We start from the raw sequence: 11,297 nt of genomic DNA on the forward strand, positions 1-11,297 counted from the left end.
AATTCATCCATGTTTCCTAATATTCGTCCACTGCCCGAACCTTTGCACTAGTTGCTGGAAGTATTCGCGGAACTTTTGCGCGAGTTGCTGCAAGTATTCCCACCCAATTGGTTAATACAATCGATAATAATTATCTATCTACGTGCACGTTATCCACTCTCATCCTCATCTCGAGTCCTCCAGGCCGGCTTCTCATCTCGAGTCCTCCAGGCAGGCCGGCCGCGACTACAAAAGCACTTGCGACACTCGGCTCCCTCATCGACTGCCGTCCATCGCTCTGCTAGTATTGCATCAGTACTAGCTACTTCATTTCCCCTTCCAGATCACTGTCTACACCCTAAATCGGTACTTAGTAGTTGGCTTCCCGTTTCTAGACCCTCCATCGTGCTTCTACAAATATCACCCTCAATACTTAGATCCCTACTCTCCACCATGAAGATGCTAACCCAAGGTCACTTTAGCTTCATGCAAATCCTCGCTTTCTTAGGCGTCGCAGTCACCCTCTGTCACGTAGCCTCAGCGGAGGAACGCCACTTCAATTTTGAGGTCAGTTGCAAACCCGCACCTCGAAAACTAATCTTAGGTCCTGCGTTGCTACTTCCACTATGTATCTCATGATCATCGTTTTGTCTCTTGCAGATACAATATACCAACGTAACTCGCCTTTGCCACACAAAGTCTGTCGTGTCTGTCAACGGGCAGTTCCCCGGTCCAACAAATTACGTGACGGAAGGAGATACGGTGATTGTGAACGTTACGAACCTCGTATCGTACAACGTAACCATTCACTGGTAAAGATGGTCAGAGATATTCGAAATCGTCCACGTTTAATTAAGAGTTCACCCTCGTTTGACGTTCTCTTTGAAATCGCCCTTTCAGGCATGGAGTCCGTCAGCTACTCTCCGGCTGGGCCGATGGGCCAGCGTACATTACCCAATGTCCGATTCAAACAAACCATTCTTACATCCATAGGTTTCAAATCGTTGGACAAAGAGGCACTCTGCTCTGGCACGCACATTTCAGCTGGTTGAGAGCCACTGTCTATGGAGCTTTCATCATTCGCAAGAAGCCCAACACATCGTATCCATTCCCCGAGCCTGACAAGGAGCCACATCCTATCCTTATAGGTAAGAAGCTTTGTTGAAACGAGCTCCCTTTACCAAACATGCATCTCAGAAAACTCTCTCTCTCTCTCTCTCTCTCTCTCTCTATCTATCTCTATCTCTCTCTCCGCGTATAATGGACTCTGGATTGCAGCTTGGAATGTGATATGTTTGATCATTCGCAATTTGATTTTGCTCCTTAGGTGAATGGTGGAATGCAAACGTCGAGGACGTCATAGCGCAGGCACTCACCCCCCCAAATTCAGGTTATAACATCTCCAATGCCATCACAATCAATGGGCAGCCTGGCGATCTATACAATTGCTCGACAAACGGTAACCCAACTCAAAGCTCCGGAATCCGGAACTCCTAAATTAATAAGAACGAAATCTAAACTATGGAGAAAACGTAAAGTGGACTCCATGATCCAATCTTTTCTTGGTGATAATGGTCGATCAATTTTGTCGTTGTGATGCAGACACAGTTATTTACCATGTCGAGAAGGGAGAAACTGTTCTCCTGCGGATAATCAATGCTGCCCTGAACTTCCATATGTACTTTTCAGTGGCTAATCACAGTCTGACAGTGGTAGAGGTTGATGCCACGTATACGGAACAGTACACCACCGATGTCATTCTTCTCGCTCCCGGGCAGACTACAAACGTTTTGCTGACGGCTAACCAAGAAGTTGGAGAATACTACATAGCAGCTTCCATCTTTTCCCCGCCAAACGCTGCCTTCGTTCAATTTCCTGCAACACCTGGAACAGCTAAACTTATTTACGACGGGGCCGCTGGTTCTTCGAACTTGACTCTACCCACCTTTCCAGTATATAATGACACTGCTTTCCAAGCTAATTTCACCCAGGCACTTCAAGGATGGAAAGGCAATAACTATCAAGATCTGCCTAAGACCAATATCGATAAGGATCTTCTCCACACTGTAGGTTACGCCTTGCAGCCTTGCCCTGCGAACGTGACATGTAGATTCCCCTTCCCCGCCCTACTCAGGACGGCCATGAACAACGTTACCTTCGTCTCGCCAAATATTTCCTTGCTTCAGGTAAGACTCTTCTTGATAGACTTAAACGCGTTTATGATCGCATAAGATAATTTTCAGTTGGTAAGAAGAATATGGAGCAACATCTAATAATTCGATGCGTCGTTTCAGGCTTACCACTATAATATTAGCGGCGTCTACACGACAGATTTTCCGAGTGTTCCTCTCTTCCAATACAATTACACTGGTGTGAATCCTGCCGACAAGTTTGGTATGGTGGGTACACGCGTGGAAGTCCTTCCATTCAACTCCAGCGTCCAAATAGTTTATCAAAATACCGCAAACATATTATTCGAGTCGCATCCGATCCATCTTCATGGGCAAAACTTCTACGTTGTGGGCAGCGGGAAGGGAAACTACAATGCCAGCACAGATCCTGCTAATTTCAATCTAGTCAATCCTGTGTCAAGGAATACAATTTCTGTTCCAGCCGCAGGCTGGGCTGCAGTTCGATTTATAGCTACAAATCCAGGTATGCATCTGAATAATATCAACTTTCTAACGAAGACTAACAGTTGATCATTTCATACATACGGCTCACAAACACGATGGTGTTTGCAGGAGTTTGGTTTGTGCACTGTCATTTTGACATACACCAAGCATGGGGGATGGATATGGCGTTCATCACCCTGAATGGCGTGGGGCCTTCCCAGACGTTACCTCCACCACCAAGTGATCTCCCCCCTTGCTAATCTAACGAAGAACGAACCCATTAATTAGGCATTTTCCCACTTGGTTTTGTACACATTATCTCCCTTGTTTTATAAAGGAACCACCTTGGACAATATGGGAGGTTTTCCCCCATAATATTTGATATTTCCATGTAATTAATTTTGTTACCATATGGGAGTCTCTTCTAGAGGATTCAAGTATTTTTCCACATGGAATGTTGATTTTTCCCTTATGTAAAAATGTTTGATATTCCAATAAGGGAGATTTTTTGCATGGCTGACGGGATGCCTTCTTTCAATAAGGTTGCTAGCCTAAATTAGAGTCTCCCTCTCTATGGGAATGCCTTCCTAAAAGATGCTTATGAGAGTATAAAACTTGGCTCTAATATTGCTCTAATACGATGAAAGAATATAGAGTTGCAATCTCAACCTCACACAGAGAAGAATACCAAAGAAAACCTCAGTGATCCATACTAAAATTAGTATAGAATATAACAAACTTTACTCATAGTAATATTCATCCACAAAAGGTAACAAAATTGGATCATGAACGAAAACAAACATATAGCAAGCTGCTGGGCACAAATTGCAATCAAAGGGGACTGCTTAGTTTCATGAGAACTATGTGAGGTAGGTGCTCTCCTTCTTCCTCCCCTACATGCCTTATGAAAGAGCTTGTGTGGGATATGGAAGAAGTGGATAGTGCCCGATTTATATAGGGAGTGGGGGAGGGCAAAGACCTCCCTATTAGTATGATAGTCAATCAACTTCGACTATCAACCAAGTCTATCTACAGCAAGTAGTTGACTTGACATGCCCTAGCCGACTTGAGCAAGTTGAGAAGATCATAACTAAACTAGGTGGGTCTGGTTACCTAACAAGCCCAAGTGTAGCACCTATTGTAGCTTCTTCTAGAGTATGATTTCTTTTCGAGTTAAAATGCACGAGCTTATAGTTGCGAGCTTGATTCTATTAACCTTCTTAGAGAAATAGTGTCGTGTACCTTTTTGATGCTTCCACTTGTTACCAACTATGTTTGTCTCCAAGTGAAATTTAGAGGGTTATATCTAGTAGTACTAGCCCAACTGCACCACAAGCCAATAGACTTTAGTAATACTAGTGTTATGTAACCCTTGGTATGATTCACAAATTAACAGCTAAATTTCATCGCAAGAGTCTTTTGGAGAATATAAAATCTAACCATAGGAAACACACATGTTCCTTGAAGCATACATCAAAGGTGAAAACAATAGTAATGCAAACCTCATGCAAACAAGCTATTATCCAAGATCTAAACACCAAGTACTAATAATAATAGTTTCAAGATATGGCTCATAATTACAATTCAATATCTCTCAATATTTATCCATCTCTCTATCACTTTCTTGTCAACCTCGAGTTATCTCGACAACCCTGGGTTGAGATCATGCCTCGATCATGCATGCAGAATAAATGTGGTTAACTTGGATAGAGACCATTGTTGTGGAGGTGATCCAACACCATTAGTCAAGACGTGTGTCTCTGTGTTAGTAGGAAATTGTCTAACATAGTCCCACATAGGCAAACTGAACGATAGTAGCAGTCCAACTAGTTTTGAGGACTTGCAAAACCACCTTAATCTATGTGTGTAGGTGCTAATAGGATGATTCCAAGTTAGAATGGGATCTCTCTAGATCCTGTAGTTTTATTTTGTTAGGATCTACATAGGAAATGCAAGATATTTCAAATATCACCACCTAAGGGTAGATCCTCAATGGAGGTTGAAAAAACTTCTTCCTATTAAGATCTCCCTCTTTCTCACCATCATGTTCATCACTGTTATCTTCATCTTGCATGACTTATGGTCCTTATTTTTTACCATCATTCTACTCAAGGTTAGTGTCAACTTGTGCTTCCATAGTCTTACTTCTTCTATTGTGATGCCATTGTTCTTTATGCTCTTCCTTGTGCTTTGTCTTCCCCTTTGAGAGGACTTAGTTGAATTTCTTTTTCTCTACATTATGAGCAATAATGGAAACATAAGTAGTCACAAAAAATGAGTCACCAACATTGAGCAAAACAAAAACAAAGATATGCATACCAAAAATGAATCAACACCATTGAGTGAAATGAACACAAAGATATACATACTACCATGATTTGGTTAATTATCTTCCTAAAAATTTAGAAAGATTATGAACATAACTAATACCCTTGCAACCCCCTTTTGCTACTAACGAGATCAGTTGTGGGGGTGTGATTTTGCAAAAGGGGACCATACTTATGTAAAGAAAAGGTTCACACACAATGAGTCTGACAAAATGAATGCCTCCTAGACCCTTTTATTGGTGAAAGGGTGCAGAGGTCAGAAAGGTGACCTTGCTCAAGCCAATCCTAAGAACTTTTTGTCAGAAAGGGTCGAGTTGTGTCAAAAACAAAATTGAGAGAAGCTTATGAGGAAAAAGCTTCACGTATCATTTCAACGTTGAGACTTTCTAATAGCAATGGGATAGCTTAGGGGCCGATATGATGAATGGTCCAAGTAGGCTTTACAACAATAAATAATTGCACTACAAAGATGACTTCTCATAAAACACCATAAACAAATCTACGACTACAACAAATTGCAAATGGCACTTGACTTTCAACTAGCTTTCGATAGGCATGACTACTCTGGCCAAGCAACAAGCAAACTACACACATCATCAATAAAGCAATGCAATGGGCAAGCCAAATTGATGACATGAGAATATACATATCACTTCAACTAAGTGACAACAATGGGCATAGAATTACAAAACGAAAGCAACTGTGACTAAGCCATGTGCACACAAGCTCAAAATTGTGCAGAGTAGTCATTTTAATTATGCAATATTAACCATCACACGCATTGTAAATCTTTAAAAAAACAACTTAGTATTTGCATTAGCCGTGCAACAAAGTGTCGATTTCACACTATCATAGGTTGCTGACACATGATAATTCATATTATGCATGGAATCATTGTGATAAAGTAATGGCAATGATCTAAGTCATAGCATGAGCTTTTTGGCATAATCTTGGCTTGTCTTTGTATGGCAAAGGAGTTTTAAGTACTCATGAACACATAACCAACATGTGATGTAAATAATAGAACCAAAATTGAGAGAAACTCAAAGCATTCAATATATCTTATAAGTAAAGAAGTAATTAGAGTATTTGTTTGAGAATGGCCGATATGACAAGCATCAAGATTAAAGCTCAAACAAACAATAATAGAGGTTCAACAAAGAAGAGCAAAATATTTCTAAGTTTGGTTTGCTACTTTTACAGGTTTACTTCAGTACTTTAAAAAACAATGGCCTCTTGCATGCCTCACCCCAACTTCTAGGACATGAGGAGGCTTGATGGGACTAATTTGTTAGAGTTAGACATCTCTTTATATACAGTATTGAGTGAGGGCTTCTATTTGGGTGTTCCCACTCAAATAAAGGAGTGGCTTCTGGGTCATTTCTCAATGCATTCTATAGGTTAGGAGGTGCTGGACCCAGTGCTAGATGTCAGGGTACTGTGCCAATCAAGGGTTGGTTTCCAATCTAGGACAAGGGTTATGGGTGGGACTAAAGTGTCATTTTAGGCCACCTCAATAGCCAAGGTGGGAGGATAGGTTTGGGAGCCGATTTGGCCAACCAACCTAGTCAAGTTACACCAGCCACACCTCTAGTCAGGTAAACCTGAACATATTTAAACCAACTGGGTCAAATTAGGCTGATCTAATGTTTGAGTAGGTCAACCTACATAAGCAAGCCAAGTACAAGCGATCACCCCTATATATATGGCCCCCTCTTGCATCTCTTAAATATCTTGTATAGTGGAGGTTTCTCAGCAGTACATGCAAGTTTTCCCAAGTTATCTTCGGGTGTCAATTTTCTTTTCCTCGATCTCTTGAGAGATGTGGTTAGAAAAGATGTAATTAATCTTTGATGAGAAGGTACAAACTTTCATGGTTGAGGAGTCACCAATTCTTGGAGATCTAGATGACTATGGAGACCAAGCTATTGTTCCTAGTATTGAAGCTGATCCCAAAGTCATCTAGGAGAAGCTAAAGGATGAGGAGCTTTTGATTTCTCACCATATACCCAAGTCCTTATGGGTATCCACAAGCCAAGCCCGTGGACATGCTAGTTGCCATACAAATAACCACATCAGTGACAACCAAATATTAACCACACACTATTCACAACTTGTGTGTGTGTGTGCACGCATGTGCGTGTGCTTGTGTAGCCATGCATGCATGCGTGCGTGTGTGCATGTGTGTGTGTGTCTCTATGTGTGTGCACATGCACACGTGTGTGTGCATGTGCATGTGTGTGTGTGCATGTGCATGTGCATGTGCGTCTGCGTTTGCGTGTGCATGTGCATGTGTGTGTGTACGTACGTGTGCGCGTGTGCGCATGGATGTGCATGTGCATATGTGTGTGCATGTGCGTGTGCGTGTGCATGTGTTTGTGTGTGTGCATGTGCATGTGCATGTGCATGTGTGTGTGCTATTAGCCGGAAAAGAAATCAAGACAAGAGGCTAGAGGATAGATATGGCAACGCTCAAGGGCCATAGAGGAATAGAGAACGTGAGGGGAGAAGCGTTAACCTGGGTGGGGAAAAGAGACTAAGAGGGGGGGGAATGAAGAGGGAGACTATGGCACAAGGGGAGAGAGAGAGGGGAAAGAAGAGCATGTACATGATGGAAGGAGGAATGCAAAGATGGAGACATCAAGGGAAGAGGGCCATGCTTTATTTGAAAGGAAGGGAAGGGGGAAATCAAAGTACTAGCTAGGTGGCTTTACAAGAATGAGTGTGTCTCATCAAGGAATAGCCCCCTCCTTTTATAGCCAAGAGAGGGGGTCTCTCCTAATAAATGCATCCTCCCACATGCATGGTTTGTGTGGAAGAGTCTCCCATGTGGGCTAGGCGGTTACGCACTCTCAATTGTGTGCGATAATGCTTGGCCACATTTTTCCACATATATAAACTCCCATATCCCAAGTCTATGATACTCCCTTGGTCTCTTCCCAATTTTATTATAATACGTTCAAACATCCAGGAGGACAAGTGGAGGGTTGGCACAAGGAATCTTGCCACCTCATCCTACTTTCCCCATTATTTAACTTGCACTCTTGGACCTTCTATACCTCCCCCACATGGGGCCATCCTATGGAATAACCCAATATAATATCCATCTCCACCTATTTTATATTACTTCTCCCATGTACTTTGGGCCATATCTCACTAAATGCAGGCATGGGATCGCCTAGTGGAGGGGTGGCACATGGGGGAGCCATGCCACCTTAACATTTTATAATATTACTACCATGGATTATGTACAATACACCTTATGGGTCCTCTTATGTGGAAGGGTGGCACATGGTCATGCCCTGCCACCTCAACCCTGGGCCCTATGCACACCATATTTTATTATACTATTTCCACACATACAAGCACACACACATATTCATGCCTTTTTCATTGGTCAAATTTATCCATAACAGTTCCCTCCCCAGGCAGGGAATGCACAGCATTTCATGCCTGGGAAAAAAAACACAAGAAGGAAAAGCTTGAGATCCCTTTTGTTGAACACCTTCCTTTCATGTGGTTTCTGGAAATGATCTTGGAACTCAACAGATCCAAGAGTCTGTGTTCATTTACCGTTATACTTTCCTCGATCAAAAACAATCTGTGGTGTTAGTGCCATCTCCTCATGCCCTGGATCAAATACAAACTGGTTACTACTCAAAAGGGCCACAAAACCCGGATGATGCATCAAAGCACACAGGAGCAGGTCACTCCCCCCGGTTTGGGATAAAAGTACCTCCAAAACATACTCCCCCCCATATGGAGGGAAATCTATCATTTAATAGAAAACACCGTCCCACATTGAGTCTTGCAAGAATAGTTTGGAGCTCCTTTCCAAATCAATCATGGGATCATAACTTGTGAAATTATCAAGAGATACCATCAAGACCTTTTCAGCATGCATCACATCCATCAACTTCTTGGCCTCAACTTCATCCTCACTACTCAACACTTCATCTAACACCATGACTTTCTTATCAATAAGCTCAGCCCATAGTTGGTTGCATTGTTCTTCAATATCCATCAAAGCATCTTCTGAGCACATTTCAAACATCTCTACCATGCTATCACCACATATAATCACATCAAGTTCCAAGAGACTCACAACATCAAGGGGAGAAGAAGGGGTGAGGATTTCACCGTTGTCGGCCCCTACTATCAAGACTTTGAGCTCATTGATGCTTTCATCATCGAACAGTCCATCAAGACCCTCGAATTCTTTATCATAAGAAAAATCCAAAGGACAAGAAAGAGAACCTGAAGGATTCAATGCAATCTAGTAGTGTATGTAAAGTCCATATGGCTCATTATCATCTCCAGATTCACTACAACTTTCAGAGGGAATTGATTCACTATCATTGCCACATTCAATCTCATCATTATCTTACCCCCTAGTAACTGATCTAGAAGTCTCCATGAGATGCACTTGAGGAACATTTGGACACTCTGAGCAGTAGTGCCCCTTTTGATTGCAACCGTGACAAACCAACTGGGACTTATCATGTGGATTAGAAGTAGCCTTACTTTTTAATTCCATCAATTCAATGCAGAGTTCATCAATAATCTTCACAATATCAGGAGTTGGAGGTACACCAATAGGGGTAGGGGATACATATTGCAGAGGAGGGGGAGAAGATGGGGGAGGAAGAGGTTTTGCTAAGATGGATCCACCATGAGACACCTTGACTGTCATTGCAAAAGGGAAAGGAGGAATGATGACTAAATCACTAGACATTCTATCAAACTTCACTGCAATTGCCTTTGCGTGCTCCATGGTCTTCAGGTCCTCCCACCTCAACTTGAGACAAAACTCATCAGCGGAACCAGACACCATATGGCTCAACACATACTGAGTCATTCCGATAACAAACCTCTCATTAACTGGTTGCATAGCTACTAGGCAATCCAAGAGCCCAGCCGCTCGATCCACATATCGACACGCTGTCTCTCCTTCTTCTTGCCTCAACCTCGTTATCAACAGATGAACATTCTCGAGCTCCTCTTCTTTGCCAAAATACTCAACTAGTGCTGCAGTCAAATGGGGCCAGCTTTCTTGAACTTCATCAATCTACCTCTCGTACCACACCTTGGCAAAATCATCTAAGAACATGGGAAGAACCAACAACCATCTATCTTCAGTAAGAAAGTTGAGAGAAACATAATGGCGCTTGAAGGCCACAAGATACTCATTTGGATTTTCTTCAACCCATACATAGAACACAGGAATGTCAGCCATGCATGAAAAATGGAAAAGAGAGAGTTGAAATGAGGCTTATCTATTAGCAAACAATGGAAAGAGGTAGCTTGAACTGAAAATCAGGTGAAGATACATCCACAAAGCACACATAGGTAGGGTACGGTGTGACTCGTGCATTGTGAAATACTACACGGGAAGAATCTTCAGCATAGAATAGCTCATAGACAATCTTTAAAGGACCAACCCTCATGATATTGCATCCATCTTTACAAGTGAGGGTTAGAGCCACGGCATTGCATGAGGTTGTTTATCAAGGCAAACAAGAATGCCATGACAAATGTCAATAGTTGGAGAGCTTGCACATCACCTTCAGCTTCTTCCAGTTCTTGTAATCGCCATGCTATTTCTTCAAGGGGTGTGCGGTCTGGCATCCTTCTTTTGAGCAATGCCCTTGAGGACCTTCCTGATGATCTTCCAAAGTCGGTAAACTTGTATCAAATATGACCAACACTTAGTTTCATGATGACCACAACCTTTGCATTCCTTACAAATGATCACCCTCCTTTGTGGCTTGCAGCTTTGTGGGGTGGTGCTTCCACTCGCGTCATGCGCGATTGAAGTACAAGCTTCACGTGCCAAGAAATCAGCAACTAGATTTTGAGCTCGAGGGATATGCTGAATTTTTACCTCTTCAAATTGTTGGCATAGTTCCAATGCTTGTTGATGCCGTGGAACCAAGCCTTTGCTCTGCACCTTCCACCTTCCACTAAGTTGTTCACACATGAGTTGAGAATCTCCTTGCACCTCAAGTTGCTTGATGCAATTTTCTTGCGCCTTTTGTAGCCCAAAAATGAGTGCCGATTACTCAGCTTGGTTGTAAGTACTTGCTGGTGCAGACTTGCTATAACAATACTCCTCACTACCCGGTGAAGTGAGCTTCACACCCACACCAGCAGCCTTGGTCGAAGGTTTGTAAGCTTCATCAAATTGAAGGATCCAAGATGTCATCACACCAAGACTAAAATCCGGACATCCCAAGTTTCTCGGTAATCCAAGATAGGTAGAAAGAGAGGGTGGGGAGAGTTCAATACTTGAGCCAAACATTAGCACCAAATAAACTTGTAATCCTTTGTTGATAGTTTATCTTTAGAGCAAAAAGAATTACAACTTGAAGCTCAA

General features: G+C 42.3%; 1 protein-coding gene across 1 annotated transcript; it reads left to right on the forward strand.

Moving 5' to 3' along the window:
• Positions 1 to 465: 465 nt before the first annotated feature.
• Positions 466 to 2,854, forward strand: LOC147904777 (laccase-4-like). Its single transcript, XM_087392375.1, has 7 exons — positions 466 to 546; positions 640 to 791; positions 880 to 1,127; positions 1,307 to 1,438; positions 1,582 to 2,165; positions 2,274 to 2,634; positions 2,724 to 2,854. Exons 1-7 carry the CDS (start codon positions 466 to 468, stop codon positions 2,852 to 2,854), a joined length of 1,689 nt encoding a protein of 562 aa, XP_087248501.1.
• The last annotated feature ends 8,443 nt before the right edge of the window (positions 2,855 to 11,297 follow it).

This window comes from Dipteris shenzhenensis, chromosome 2, assembly GCF_047967505.1.
Source record: "Dipteris shenzhenensis isolate YYH24624 ecotype China chromosome 2, Dip_SZ_1.0, whole genome shotgun sequence".
Classification (NCBI taxonomy): domain Eukaryota; kingdom Viridiplantae; phylum Streptophyta; class Polypodiopsida; order Gleicheniales; family Dipteridaceae; genus Dipteris; species Dipteris shenzhenensis.

Coding starts and splice junctions, on each gene's coding strand:
- LOC147904777 (XM_087392375.1), top strand. CDS start 466: ATGCAAATCCTCGCTTTCTTAGGCGTCGCAGTCACCCTCTGTCACGTA. Junction 792..879: donor TACAACGTAACCATTCACTG/GTAAAGATGGTC, acceptor TCGCCCTTTCAG/GCATGGAGTCCGTCAGCTAC. Junction 1,439..1,581: donor ATACAATTGCTCGACAAACG/GTAACCCAACTC, acceptor GTTGTGATGCAG/ACACAGTTATTTACCATGTC.